Source organism: Salmo salar, chromosome 28, assembly GCF_965601325.2.
Source record: "Salmo salar chromosome 28, fSalSal1, whole genome shotgun sequence".
Lineage (NCBI taxonomy): Eukaryota > Metazoa > Chordata > Actinopteri > Salmoniformes > Salmonidae > Salmo > Salmo salar.
In genome coordinates, this window is record NC_138318.1 from 9,901,943 (window position 1) to 9,917,978 (window position 16,036).

General features: G+C 43.2%; 1 protein-coding gene across 1 annotated transcript in view; it reads right to left on the reverse strand.

The window, feature by feature from the left end:
* Positions 1-16,036, reverse strand: part of pcdh15b (protocadherin-related 15b) — a 204,932-nt gene that overhangs the window by 89,232 nt on the left and 99,664 nt on the right. Inside the window, 4 exon segments of the mRNA XM_082970434.1 lie at positions 1,850-1,984; positions 8,743-8,949; positions 14,555-14,667; positions 15,244-15,352. Of these exon segments, the coding sequence (XP_082826560.1) occupies positions 1,850-1,984; positions 8,743-8,949; positions 14,555-14,667; positions 15,244-15,352 (564 nt within the window).

Genomic DNA, 16,036 nt, shown 5'->3' on the forward strand with positions numbered 1-16,036 from the left:
TACCCATGTACAAATTACTTTGACTAACCTGTACCCCCGCACATTGACTTGGTACGGTACCCCCTGTATATAGCCTCCTTGTTGTTATTGTATTGTTTTATTTAAAAAAAGAATGATAATATATTCTTAACTCTATTTTCTTAAAACTGCATTGTTGGTTAAGGGCTTGCAAGTAAGCATTTCACAGTAAAGTATTCACCTGTTGTATTCTGCGGATGTGAAATAAAATTGGATTTCATTTCATTTGGATTTGATCAGATTGCTAAAAAATAAGGTCTCTCAATTCTAAAAACAAAGTGGTAAGGTGAGCTGGAAAAATGGAACTCCAAAACCTCCAAAGTTCTTAGGACAAATTCCAATTATGGTTTCTGATGACATGGCACTTGGCAATTTGAAAGCCTGACAAGACTACGGCTCTCAGGCTGAATGATACAGCTGTTAGGTGACATTTCTTCAAATAAACAGGTCTATCTGATCCAGAGGGAACCGCGAATAACCCAGTGCCAGTTTGAGCCGAGGGAAGAATACATCATCAAACATACTGAGGAATAGTACTGAGGTTAGCAGTGTGCTGTGCTGACCTGTGTGTTGTTGTGTTGTTCTCTGCTGAGCTGAACTATTCTGTTCTGAGCTGTGCTACACTTAAGTGTTTTGCGCTGAACTCTTCTGCGCTGTGCTGTTCTGTGTTATCCAGTGAACTATACTGAGCTGTTCTGTGTTATCCAGTGAACTATACTGAGCTGTTCTGTGTTATCCAGTGAACTATACTGAGCTGTTCTGTGTTATCCAGTGAACTATACTGAGCTGTTCTGTGTTATCCAGTGAACTATACTGAGCTGTTCTGTGCTGAACTACGCTGTTCTGAGCTGTGCTATGCTGTACTTTACAGTTCTGTGCTGAACTCTGCTGTGCTGTGCTGGACTGTGCTCTGCCGTTCTGTGCTGTGCTTTATCATGGTCTTCCAGCTGGTAACAGTGCACTAGCCAGCAGCAGAGACTATTACTCTTGCATGAAAGCTCAGTTGTTGGTGAGTATTGGTTTCATTATTGAAACTTGGTAGGTGCTGGCTCAGGGGATTGCACAAATACTTAATGAGAGAGGCTACCGCATCACATTACATTAACAATTCACTTTTTATCTTTTAGCACAATAACATTTTCAATGAGTGCTTTTACAGTGATTGCTTTTACTTTTTACTTACATATCGGAGTATGTAAGCCTACACAAAAACACTCAGACACACAGACAGAGACAGACAGACACACTACATCAAATACAGGCCCTGTGCCAACTGGTTGTCTGGGCAGAGGGAAGCGGGAGACTTTGGTGTGCGCAACAATAGAGGATTATTACTTGAAGACAAACACCATTGTTCTATCCCAATGGTCATAAAGTTTGGGGAAAGAGTGTGATGCACTCCATCATTACCAGCTAAAAACAAAAATAACCCTGCATGCTATTAGCTGAGGATACGATGTGGAAGACATTTTTACAAAGGATGGGACCGTCTCGTAAAAAAAACAAAAAACAAATTGGACAGAAATTTCAGGAGCATTGGCAAACTAGTTACTATGGGGGTACAAATGCCAGCTATGAATTTCAAGGAGCAAGAAAATAAGTATCTTGCTGATTCAATAGTGTATATGTAATAGTACTGTACTGATATACCTATTGCCATTCTAGCAGTGTTCATGAGCTTGCTACAAGACATACTGTATATGGCCATTAAAAGACAAGTGACTGAATTCCAGTTTACGATGTACTATTTTGTTTGACAGGTGCTAACTTAGTTGTGGGGGGAGAAGAAGAGGGAGAGAGAGAGATTAGTGTCAGCTAGAGCTAGCCTTACCGTGAACGTGTAGCTGTCCTGCTCTTCACGGTCCACGGGCTTCAGCAGTGTCAGGTAGCGAGTAATCCCCGAAGGTGTCAACATGAAGATTGTGTTGTAGTTGTCCAAGGATATCTGCACCATGGGATCTTTCATCTTCAAGGGAAGGAAAATAAATCACTGAATTTTTATTGGCAACAACAAGTCCACAAACAACGACCGACTGACTGGAGTCCCATTGATGAAAGCAAGGTGATGAAACCTAGTCAGTCAGTTTCAAATACACGTTTTAGAGACAAAGCGAAATATATGTGAGGATAAACACTCATGACAGTTGAACTATGAAGTCATCTCACAGTTTTTATTTCTTTGCCTATCAAACTGTCTAGTTTCCATGAACTCCATCATGGTGTTGAATGACAATGAAAAACAATTACACAGCTCCTTGTACGATATTCGCGTGGCACTGATGTTGGCATCTGTATCATATTTGCATGACAAAGTATACTAAGGATTTGTTGTTATCAATGCACTTTCTGTCCACGGTATCTGTATGGCTGTGTTGCGGGGTCTGTTGTGCCAATCTAAACGGGCTTTCGAATGTTAAACCCAGTACCTTTCCCTAATTCATCTGAAGTCCTGCAAGGCTTTGTAGTCCTTGTGTCGTGGTTGTGTTCTGCACACACAGAGCAACACCTGGATACATTTGTGTATGAATACAGACCAATAATGAAAAGTCCAACCTCATACACTGCCTACCCCTGCAATAATAGCGTCCGCATCCGAAATGGCACCCTATTCACTATATAGTGCACTACTTTTGAACAGAGCCCTATAGGAATCTCTATGGACCCTGGTTGAAAGTAGGGCACTATAGTGAATCGTTTGGCATTTGATAAGCAAGCCAGTCCTTTTAATACAGGCCCATTCCAGACAGGCGACAGCCTTCATTACTAATATGCACCCCTCAGCACTGTGGATATTGTTGATGCTGCTTTAGAGGATATTGAACTTACACCGCTGCCCCTCCGGATGGAGGGAGACATAAATAAATTGAGCTGCGGCAAATAAAACTAATTCGAATAATAATCACCACAGACACTTAACAAATGGCTGGGTGTTAGTAGAGGTGCCCTCTCCCAACGCCCCCGCACAGCGGGAGATGACACCGCTTCCATCAGCATGAGGTTTCCCAAAATAATACAACCCACATTGACTTTAGCCTGCTCCAGATCGGCATGTGAGAAACAACTCCACTAGACCAGGCTAAACCCAGAGTATATACGTATATACAGCACATATGGCACTAGTAACAACTATACACAACTATATGCCTTATCAATGGAATACAGACATCCATGTACTGTGGGAAACAAGTCCCTCAGGTCAGAGAAAAATAGATCATTGCACTTCAAAGTCTAATCAAGCTAGCTACAAATGTAAACAAAAATCTATAAACAAGGCGTGAAGCGGAAATCATGTAAATAGAAGAATTGGATAGTTTGAAAAAAAAAAAAAGAGGCTGATCAGCAGAAAAAGAGAGAAAGAGAACTTCACACTAGTAATCACCAATCACAAATGCATTGGCTAATACCTACAGGTTCATCACCAGGGAGGAGCTGAATTAAGAGAACAAACCAAAAAGTGTGATTGGACAACCTGCTCAACCAATGAGAACTGGGAGATGGTGTTAAAATCGCGTTAAAACGAAAGTCATGCATGTTTTTTGCTGATTCATTCCTATACTATCCTCTTGAAAGTCAAATACCTTATTTACAGCTGACATACTTGGATCCTGGAACTCTACATAGACAGTCACTTGATTCTATGTACTGTAACAAGATTAGCTCTTAACCTCTCTGCTCTCTCATCAAGATCTACAGCACTATTCCATAGAAAGAGTGAGTGCGAATAATTTAATTTTTTTTTTTATTTCACCTTAATTTAACCAGGTAGGCTAGTTGAGAACAAGTTCTCATTTACAACTGCGACCTGGCCAAGATAAAGCAAAGCAGTGCAACAAACAACAACACAGAGTTACACGTGGAATAAACAAAGATACAGTCAATAATACAATAGAGAAAGTCTACATACAGTGTGTGCAAATGAGGTAGGATAAGGGGGGTGAGGCAATAAATAGGCCATAGTGGCGGAATTATTACAGTATGGCAAATTAAACACTGGGGTGATAGATGTGCAGAAGATGAGTGTGCAAGTAGCGGTACTGGGGTGCAAAGGAGCAAAATAAATAACAATATGGTGATGAGGTAGTTGGATGGGCTATTTACAGATTGGCTATGTACAGGTGCAGTGATCTGTGAGCTGCTCTGACAGCTGGTGCTTAAAGCTAGTGAGGGAGATATGAGCCTCCAGCTTCAGTGATTTTTGCCGTTCGTTCCAGTCATTGGCAGCAGAGAACTGGAAGGAAAGGCAGCCGAAGGAGGAATTGGCTTTGGGGGTGACCAGTAAAATATACCTGCTGGAGTGCGTGCTGCGGGTGGGTGCTGCTATGGTGACCAGTGAGCTGAGATAAGGCGGGGCTTTACCTAGCAACGACTTATATATGACCTGGAGCCAGTGGGTTTGGCGACAGATATGAAGCGAGGGCCAGCCAACGAGAGCATACAGGTCGCAGTGGTGGGTAGTATATGGGGCTTTGGTGACAAAATGAATGGCACTGTGATCCAATTTGCTGAGTAGAGTGTTGGGGCTATTTTGTAAATGGCATCGCCAAAGTCAAGGATCGGTAGTATAGTCAGTTTTACTAGGGTATATTTGGCTGCATGAGTGAAGGATGCTTTGTTGCGAAATAGGAAGCCGATTCTGGATTTAATTTTGGATTGGAGATGCTTAATGTGAGTCTGGAAGGAGAGTTTACAGTCTAACCAGACACCTAGGTATTTGTAGTTGTCCACATATTCTAAGTCAGAACCGTCCAGAGTAGGGATGCTGGACGGGTGGGTAGGTGTGGGCAGCGATCGGTTGAAGAGCATGCATTTAGTTTTGCTTGTATTTAAGAGCAGTTGGAGGCCAAGGAAGGAGAGTTGTATGGCATTGAAGCTCGTCTGGAGGTTAGTTAACACAGTGTCCAAAGAAGGGCCAGAAGTATACAGAATGGTGTCGTCTGCGTAGAGGTGGATCAGAGAATCACCAGCAGCAAGAACGACATCATTGATGTATACAGAGAAAAGAGTCGGCCCGAGGATTGAACCCTGTGGCACCCCTAAAGAGACTGCCAGAGGTCCGGACAACAGGCCCTCCGATTTGACACACTGAACTCTGTCAGAGAAGTAGTTGGTGAACCAGGCGAGGCAGTCATTTGAGAAACCAAGGCTGTTGAGTCTGCCGATAAGAATATGGTGATTGACAGAGTCGAAAGCCTTGGCCTGGTCGATGAATACAGCTGCACAGTATTGTCTCTTATTGATGGCGGTTATGATGTCGTTTAGGACCTTGAGCGTGGCTGAGGTGCACCCATGACCAGCTCGGAAACCAGTTTGCATAGCGGCGAAGGTACGGTGGGATTCGAAATGGTCGGTGATCTGTTTGTTAACTTGGCTTTTGAAGACCTTAGAAAGGCAGGGTAGGATAGATATATGTCTGTAGCAGTTTGGGTCTAGAGTGTCTCACCCTTTGAAGAGGGGAATGACCGCGGCAGCTTTCCAAACTTTGGGGATCTCAGAAGATACGAAAGAGAGGTTGAACATGCTAGTAATAGGGGTTGCAACAACTTCGGCAGATAATTTTAGGAAGATTGGGTCCAGATTGTCTAGCCCTGCTTATTTGTAGGGGTCCAGATTTTGCAGCTCTTTCAGAACATCAGCTATCTGGATTTGGGTGAAGGAGAAATGGGGGAGGCTTGGGAAAGTTGCAGTGAGGGGTGCAGGGCAGTTGACCGGGGTAGGGGTAGCCAGGTGGAAAGCATGGCCAGCTGTAAAAAAATGCTTATTGAAATTCTCAATCATCGCGGATTTATCGGTGATGACAGTGTTTCCTAGCCTCAGTGCAGTGGGCAGCTGGGAGGAGGTGCTCTTATTCTCCATGGACTTTACAGTGTCCCAGACCTTTTTGGAGTGCATCAAAGCGGGGACCGAGAGACTGAAAAACAGATTCTATCTTAAGGCCATCAGACTGGTAAACAGCCATTACTAACATTGAGTGGCTGCTGCCAACATACTGACTCATCTCTAGCTTCTTTAATAATAAAAAATTGGATGTAATAAATATATCACTAGCCACTTTAAACAATGCCACTTCATATAATGTTTACAAACCCTACATTACTCATCTCATGTATATATACACTGTACTCTATTCCATCTACTGCATCTTGCCTGTGCTGTTCGGCCATCGCTCATTCATATATTTGTATGTACATATTCTTATTCATTCCTTTACACTTGTGTGTATAAGGTAGTTGTTGTGAAATTGTTAGATTACTTGTTAGATATTGCTGCATGGTCGGAACTAGAAGCACAAGCATTTCCCTACACTCGCATTACATCTGCTAACCATGTGTATGTGACAGATAAAATTTGATTTGATTTGAGTTAGTGCTAAAGGATGCAAATTTCTGTTTGAAAAAGCTAGCCTTTGCTTTCCTAACTGCCTGTGTATACTGGTTCCTAACTTCCCTGAAAAGTTGCATATCGCGTGGGCTATTCGATGCTAATGCAGAACACCACAGGATATTTTTGTGCTGGTCAAGGGGAGTCAGGTCTGGAGTGAACCAAGGACTATATCTGTTCCTGGTTGGACATTTTTTTGAATGGGGAATGCTTATTTAAGATGGTGAGGAAAGCACTTTTAAAGAATAACCAGGCATCCTCTACTGACGGAATGAGGTCAATATTATTCCAAGATACCCGGGCCAGGTCGATTAGAAAGGCCTGCTTGCTGAAGTGTTTTAGGGAGCGTTTGACAGTGATGAGGGGTGGTCGCTTGACCGCAGACCCATTACGGACACAGGCAATGAGGCAGTGATCGCTGAGATCCTGGTTGAAGACAGCAGAGGTGTATTTGGAGGGCAGGTTGGTTAGGATGATATCTATGAGGGTGCCCGTGTTTACGGATTTGGGGTGGTACCTGGTGGGTTCATTGATAATGTGTGTGAGATTGAGAGCATCAAGCTTAGATTGTAGGATGGCCGGGGTGTTAAGCATGTCCCAGTTTAGGTCACCTAACAGCACGAGCTCTGAAGATAGATGGGGGGCAATCAATTCGCATATTGTGTCCAGGGCACAACTGGGCGCAGAAGGTGGTATATAGCAAGCGGCAACGGTAAGAAACTTGTTTCTGGAGAGACGGATCTTTTAAAGTAGAAGCTCAAATTGTTTGGGCACACACCTGGATATTATGACAGAACTCTGCAGGCTATCCTTGCAGTAGATTGCAACTCCGCCCCCTTTGGCAGTTCTATCTTGTCGGAAAATGTTATAGTTGGTAATGGAAATTTCAGGGTTTTTGGTGGTCTTCCTAAGCCAGGATTCAGACACGGCTAGGACATCCGGGTTGGCAGAGTGTGCTAGGGCAGTGAATAAAACAAACTTAGGCTTTTACGGTTACAGAAGTCAACAAATGAGAGCACCTGGGGAATGGGAGTGGAGCTAGGCACTGCAGGGCCTGGATTAACCTCCACATCACCAGAGGAACAGAGGAGGTGTCGGATAAGGTTATGGCTAAAGGCTAAAAGAACTGGCCGTCTAGTACGTTCAGAACAGAGAGTAAAAGGAGCAGATTTCTGGGCACAGTAGAATAGATTCAAGGCATAATGTACAGACAAAGGTATGGTAGGATGTGAATACAGTGGGGGTAAACCTGTGCATAGTGACTATAAAAGCGATATTGTCTCTAGAAATATCATTTAAACCAGGTGATGTCACCGCATGTGTGGGAGGTGGAACTAAGGTGTTAACTAAGGCGTATTGAGCAGGGCTAGAGGCTCTACAGTGAAATAATGCAATAATTACTAACCAAAACAGCAATGGACAAGGCATATTGACGTTAGGGAGAGGCATGCATAGCCAAGTGATCATAGGAGTCCAGTAAGTGGCTTCAGGCAGCTAGCGGGCCGGGGCTAGCAAGCTAGCAGAAGGGCCTTTGAGGCACGTCGCGCCGGAAGAAAGTCTGTTGTGGCCCCCCTCATGCTGTGACGTCGGCAGACAGATCAGCAGGGCTCCGTGTGGTAAACCAGGCCAATTGGCAAAATAGGTATAGTGGCCAAAGAATTTGTCCGATGGGCCTCTTAATCTAACAGTCAGATGTGCTCTAGACAGCTAGTGGGCCACGGCTAGCAGGCTAGCAGATCGGCCTAGCAAGGCTAGCTCCAGGCTAATTGGTTCTTGCTTTGGGACAGAGGTGTTAGCCAGGAGTGGCCACTCGAATAGCAGCTAGCTAGCTGCGATGATCCAGGCGGGAAAATAAATAAATAAATAAATAAATAGGTTCAGAACTTGCGGTAGGAATCCGGAGATATGGAGATAAATAAATCCGATTTGCTCTGGTTTGAGTCGCGCTGTGCAGACTGGCGAGAGTTGTCCGGGCTAAAGGTAGCTGATGACCGCTAGCAGTGGCTAGCTGACTACTAGCTAGTATCTAGTTAGCTGTCTAGCTTCTGTTGGGGGTTCCGGTTCAGAGGACGGATCAGCAGGGCTCCGTGTGGTAAACCAGGCCAATTGGCAAAATAGGTATAGTGGCCAAAGAATTTGTCTGATGGGCCTCTTAAGCTAACAGTCTGATGTACTCTAGACAGCTTGCGGGCCGCGGCTAGCAGGCTAGCGGGTGGACATTTAGGGGACATCGCGACGAAGGAGTCAGTTGAAAAACCCCCTCGGGTGTGATTAGGTCGGTGAATGAATGACTGAAATAATGAATCAATGAATGAATGAAGAGACTGGTCAGCTATGGGGTCTTACCTCCTCAATGTCATTGTCCAGAACCTTGATGCCCAGGGGGGTGGTGAGGCTGACGTCGGCGAACAATGTGGTGCCCACTGGCGCTGACTCGATGATGAAGCCCTGGTATGTGGTGTCTTGAAAGTATGGTGCCTGGTTGTTCTCATCCAGAACCTCGATCTGGAGGTTAGCAAACGCAGGCAGGGGGTGGCCGTTGTCCTGCTCTGCCTGGAAAACAGAATACGTAAATATGTGTTCTTATTGGACACGTTCAGGTGGCACCTTCCAGATTCACTTCTCCTTAATGAACATGACTGAGAAATACTCAATAAGTGCATGTATGCAGCACTGAGGGTTTCAAAACTCTTTATTTACAGCACAAGTAATGCTGGGTTCATGGACTAAGCTTTCCAAAGACAACTGATTAAAAAAAAAATGGGGTTGAATCTAACACAAGGATACATATAATAACCAATTGGAATGACATTTGATGATTTCGACAGCAATCTTTGTGAGTGATACTTATTATTCCTTTGTAATCATATTCCTTTCCAACAAACATGGAAGTACACTGGAAACTCATTAATCCTAGCAGGGCTGTTTGTTCTCTCCATCAGTGATGTTGATCTAATCTACGGCCAATCAGCACGGTTGTGTCAATACAGAGTAATGAAACCGCCTTTACAATTATTGATCATAACAACATAGAGAGAGAGGGGAGGGTGACTGCTGGGCCCCTCACAAAAAAAACACTTTATATGACTGATGACCAAATTAATTCCTTCATTTTTCTGCCTTTTCAGCCGGTTTTGTCATTATCCCTCCTCCTCCATAATTGATTACTAATGCTTGACCCGTGTCTATAAATTCACCGGTTTTACGTGAACTAATTGAGATGGTGGTCGCCTGTCCTAGAATAGCCTAAACCACGTCCTGTTGAACTCCGTATGATGTCTCGTGTTCAGTCTTATTTTTCAAATATCTGGTTGTCCACACTAAACGACGCGCTACATCGGTGGCAACTGTGTTCTTTTTTTAGCGTTTTTTTTATGACTGTGGAACCCAATATCTGCTGACACGTGGCTAAATGCTAGCTAGCGTACCAAAGCAGCATCACACAAATGTTATTCTCATTTGCAGTGCACCATCATCTCCCTCACTGCTAGCTGTCGGACAAGTGAAGCATGAGTATTGGACAGTATTGGGGAAGCTACTCTGAATTTTGTTGTGGAGCTGTACAAAAAAATACATCTCAAGTGAAACAAAGTGCTTTTCATGCAGGCTATTGTGTCAGATTATCATTTTTTTTGTATCATGGATCAACTAATTACACATTGAAGTATTCCAATATTTGTTCCTAAACAAGTATACTGTCTATTTTCAATTTATAAAACAAGGATGTTTCTTAAATGGGAGGGGGGATGAATGTAATGATGACAATTAGATGTTCATCATTGATTACTAATGCCTGACCTGTGTCACGTTAACTAATTGAGATGGTGGTTGCCTGTCCTAAAATAAACCACGTCCTGTTGAGTTTCGTAGGCTGTCTCGTGTCCAAGTCTTTCACATAGCTGATGGTCCACTCTCCGAACCCTCCCAAACAGTGCGCTACTCTAATTTGCCTATACATCAAAGTGTCTCGCATTACCATTGGAAAAGCCACTATAGTTTCAGGGTTAACACGAGTAATGAGGCTATATCAATCACAATTTAATTATAATACAGATTATAATATTAATGAAAGAGAACAATATGCCATACTGTATAATTTTACTTTGAAATGGACAGTATCAGTCCAAAGTTTGGACACACGTACTCATTCAAGAGTTTATTTTTACTATTTTCTACATTGTAGAATAATAGTGAAGACATCAAAACTATGAAATAACACATATGGAATCACATAGTAACCAAAAAAGTGTTAAACAAATCAAAATATATTTTAAATTGAGATTCTTCAAGGTAGCCACCCTTTGCCTTCATGACAGCTTTGCACACACTTGGCATTCTCTCAACCAGCTTCACCTGAAATGGTTTTCCAACAGCCTTGAAGGAGTTCCCACATATGCTGAGCAATTGTTGGCTGCTTTTCCTTCACTCTCCGGTCCAACTCATCCCACACCATCTCAATTGGGTTGACGTCGGGGGATTGTGGAGGCCAGGTCATCTGATGCAGCACGCCATCATTCTCATTCTTGGTCAAAATAGCCCTTACACAGCCTGGAGGTGTGTTGAGTCATTGTCCTGTTGAAAAACAAATGATAGTCCCACTAAGCGCAAACCAGATGGGATGGTGTATCGCTGCAGAATGCTGTGGTAGCCATCCTGGTTAAGTGTGCCTTGAATAAATAAATCATTGACAGTCACCAGCAAAGCACCCCCACACCTCCTCCTCCATGCTTCAGGGTGGGAACCACACATGCGGAGATCATCCGTTCACTTACTCTGCGTCTCACAAATACACAGCGGTTGGAACCAAAAATCTCAAATTTGGACTCATCAGACCAAAGGACAGATTTCCACCGGTCTAATGTCCATTGCTTGTGTTTCTTGGCCCAAGGAAGTCTCTTCTTATTATTGGTGTCCTTTAGTAGTGGTTTCATTTCAGTAATTCGACCACGAAGGCCTGATTCACACAGTCTCCTCTAAACAGTTGATGTTGACATGTGTCTTTTCCTTGAAATCTGTGAAGCATTAATTTGGGCAGCAATTTCTGAGGCTGGTAACTCTAATGAACTTATCCTCTGCAGAGGAGGTAACTCTGGGTCTTCCTTTCCTGTGGCGGTCATCATGAGAGCCAGTTTGATCATAGTTTGGTTTTTGCAATTGCACTTGAAGAAACATTCAAAGTTCTTGAAATGTTCTTATATGTCTTAAAGTAATGTCTCTTTGCTTATTTGAGCTGTTGTTGCCATAATTTGGACTTGTTCTTTTACCAAATAGGGCTATCTTCTGTAAACCATCCCTACTTTGTCACAACACAACTGATTGGCTCAAACACATTAAGAAGGAAAGACGTTCCACAAATTAACTTTTAACAAGGCACCCCTGTTAATTGAAATTCCAGGTGACTACCTCATGAAGCTGGTTGAGAGAATGGCAAGCGTATGCAACGCTGTCATCAATGCAAAGGGTGGCTCCTTTGAAGAATCTCAAATATAAAATATATTTTGATTTGTTGAACACTTTTTTGGTTACTACGTGATTCCATATGTGTTATTTCATAGTTTTGATGTCTTCACTATTATTCTACCATGTAGAAAAAAGCAAAAATAAAGAAAAACCCTGGAATGAGTAGGTGTGTGCAAACTTTTGATTGGTACTGTATAATTTTCAGAACTATTCTAAGACTATACTGACACCTCGTAGAGAAAAAAAACACATGATTTCACATGAAATTTCACACGTGAAATCATGTGGAAACCTGGTTTTGGGTAACTTCACATGTAATCACATGTTTTCAAGTGTCATTTCATATTATCACGTGTTGCATTACATGTTGTCTGTGATTCACGTGCTTTTGGAACATGTGATATGCATGCGTGAAATGCATGCGAGAAGCGATCATATCAAACGGAATGAGAAGCAAATCTAAACTTGCAAAAAAAAAGGCAATTATTGAAATGATTACATCTTCAAAGTGTTCATCATGGTGCAGAACCAAACGCATACTCCGCTGCTTAATTGAATTACAACGGTGGGATGGTTGACTCCAAATTGGGTGGTTGACTCCAAATACTCAATTAAGGGTGATTCACATGTACGTCATCATCTCTCAAACCACTCCAATAGTCAATCACATACACTTATCAGTCAAATCTAATGAAAATATGATAGTCATCATTAAACTACATGTTTCTGTCCACCAGACAACCACAGCGCCCTCCCTCCATTCTCCGAGACTATTCCTATTCCTGTACAGTATCTGGATCATATTGTGTATCTATATTTAACACAGCCCCAGGGCAGTATAGAGTACCACAGTATGAGTCATAATACCCATAAAACCTAGTGGTCAAATAGGGAAATGGTTCCAATCGTTTTTTCCACTATTCATTTTTCCCATAGGATATTTTAGAAACACATAAAATAAGGGCTGGGTTTCGTGTAGGCTTACTCTGGTGTGACGTTTTGATAACCTTGTAAATCTCTCTAGGACAAGGTGACTTTTATCAATATATTCACCTGTATCTACCCCCCAAAAATGTAATGCTAATTAGCTGCTAATGTGGCTATCATAAAGAACTGATGCCATGATGAGACAAGACTGCCGAATCGAGGCAAAGGTAAGAATCTCGGGATTAACTATCAAAAGTTAGCTAAATGTAGTAATTTTATCAACTGGCTACATTTCTTTAAATAGACAATTCTGTGAACTGTCTTGTGCATGTTTTAATTTGACACAGTACCTGTTAGCAAAGGTGTTAGCTAGAGATGACGTGCAGGAGCTTGCAGGGATTTGTAGTTTTGCATGATGTCTACTTTGATGTTAAATAGCATTTTAGAATCTGAGAGTAAATGGAGCCGAATATTTTTATAAAAGTCAACTTGTCCGAGAGAGATTTACATGGTTATCAAAACATCACTCTAGGATAGGCCTACACAAAACACAGCCCTTATTTTACATTTCTAAAATCCCCTATGGGAAGAATAAATGGTGGAAAAACGATTGGAACCATTTCCCTGTTTGACCACTAGGTTTTATGGGTATTATGACACCTCCACTGTGGGGCTCTGTACGAGCTGTATTTGCAGCCTGGCAAGTTCCAACTCAATGAAGCCTGGAAAAAACTTTCCCTAGTTCCCAACACACAGATGCCTGTAGAAAGATAACCTGTGTTTCTTTTTTTTGCCTTTATAAAAAAAAAAAAGAGAATGAGCTTTCTCCCTGAGAAAGATTTGCACTCTATACAGTACCTGTCCTTGGACAGGGCAGACTGTAAATGGGGTAACTGCTGAGCTGATCTCTTCCTGTGGTGGGCCACCTTTCTCACTGTTAACACAGTCATTGTGCAGGAGTCACTTCTCATTCACCCAGCCCAGTCTACCTGTCATGTGAGAGGGATCTGTCCAATATCTGGAGGGGTAGCTGCCTGCTGCTGAGCTCAGGCTAGAGGGACGGAGGGAGAGGGGAGGGCACTCACCACTCACCTTCCCCTCACCGACTCCTGAAGCAGAAAATCTCTCAAGCATGTTGCTGGTTGATACCGCTACCAATCTGGCCGTCAGCATGCAGCAGCGCGAGCACGACACTACACACACACACGGTATACACATCTAATTCAAACACTACACACTGCATGAATATTTAATTCACACATTTCACACACACACTGCATGCATATCGATGTCACACATGCTAGGTTGAACTGAAGCCCCCTACATATGAACACAGTGTCATATAACCCATAGCTTGCACTGGGCTCGTTCCTCTTTGATCCGGAGTCTGAGACACCTGTAGTACAGGAGTTTCCCCCTGTGCCGATAAGGGAGCTTTATCTATATAAGCTCATGTCCATACTCCCCACTCGGAGTGTGAGGATCCTTGTAGCATGCAGAATGTTCCTAACGGATCACCACCCTCTGGAGTTTAAAGCAACAAGCCTAGTCGGCAGTTGTGTGTGTGTGTGATACCTGACTCATCCGAATGGAGTTTTAGCACCGCTCACTGCCTAACCTGCTCTCACACACACACACACACAACATCCCCAGACTCTGCCTCTCTCTCTCGCTGTGAATTATTGGATCATTCCCCCTCTTAATCAGAATAAAATACCATGATCTTGTCACGAAGACAGCATGCCGGGCTACAGAGCTTTATTCTTATTACCTTGATTACCAAGTCAAATCTTTGATACAGGTCCCTGTTGAGCGGTTTGAGGAGCTTCAGCTTGGCAGTGGTTCGGTTCAGAGAGAAGAAGTCGGCGTACTTCTCAGGCTTACCTAAACGGGGGACAGGGAAATAATTGACCGTCACATTGAACGTCAGATGAGAAGTTGGAGGCTTTAAGAAAGTAAGTACCTCTGTGTTTCACAATTTTTTTTTTAATGCCCTTTACATTACACGAATGTGAATGTAATTCTAATGAAAAGTCTTGAAAATACTCACAACCTTTAAATATAATTTCATATTGTCAATGTATGTCAGAAAATAGAAAAATATCAGGCATCTCCTTACTGGCCTCCCAGAGAGCCTGGGAGCGAGATGGGAGCATTGCACAGCAGCATAGTTCCCTACAGCCCTGCACTGTCAGTTCTCATCTCAGCTCTCCACAGGTGGCCCCCTGCTCCCCTTCGCCAGAAACGCATCCCATCCTCACCCGCCTCCTTCTCGTCCCTCCATTGCATACTCTCTCCCTCCCTGCCACCACCACCAGCCTTTCGGTTACAGCTGCACTGCCGAGCCCCCACAACCATCACGCCTTACACTGGAGATAGCTATCCCCTCTGCATGACCAGGCATGGGAGCGGTACAGTGGTGACGGAATATAGATGACAGCAGTGTTGACAGGTACCTACCAATGAGGATGGAGTAGAGGATTCCTGGCCTCTCAGAGGGAGGCTGGATGTTCCTGTCCTGGTCCACGGCCTGAATGATGGGCGTCACGTTGACAGGGTTCACTTTGCTCTGAAAGGAAAGAGTAATGGTTAGTTCTATCTGTCAGTCAATACTCAGAAATGAGCCATTTACACAGTGTGGGATGCGGGGGCTTCCATTCTTAATGGGATAAAAGGCTGGCGAAATAAAAAGTTGGAGAATTAATGCATGGTGTGCAATCTTCATCAATTAGTTACCTTTGGGTTTTACAGCAGCGACAGCAACATAATTGCAGTGTTTCAGTTGTACCTTTAAACATCATGGTCAAAGCAGAAATTATGTAGATTGTGTTGACTTGTTTTGCAGTAAAAGGTCTATTCATAAAACAGTGAAAACTCATAAACTGGATGATGTGAGGAAGGAAATGATTATATATAATGTGGACCTCTTTATCACAGCAGCCGTCACAAAAAGCAATAAACTGCAGACATTTGTTTCCTCCTGAAGCAACATTTATTTTAGTCATTTAAGAGGTTGAAACCACGAGAGAGAGAGAGAGAGAGAGAGAGAGAGAGAGAGAGAGAGAGAGAGAGAGAGAGAGAGAGAGAGAGAGAGAGAGAGAGAGAGAGAGAGAGAGGAGTGTTTGCGAGAGAGAAATAACGATATGGAGTGAGTAACTGGTCCTTCACTCCAAGTTTCCCCAGCCTAGGGGGAGGAGTAAATTGTCTACTCCCTGTCAGCTCGTCTGCATAGATGTGCAGAAGCACAAGCACC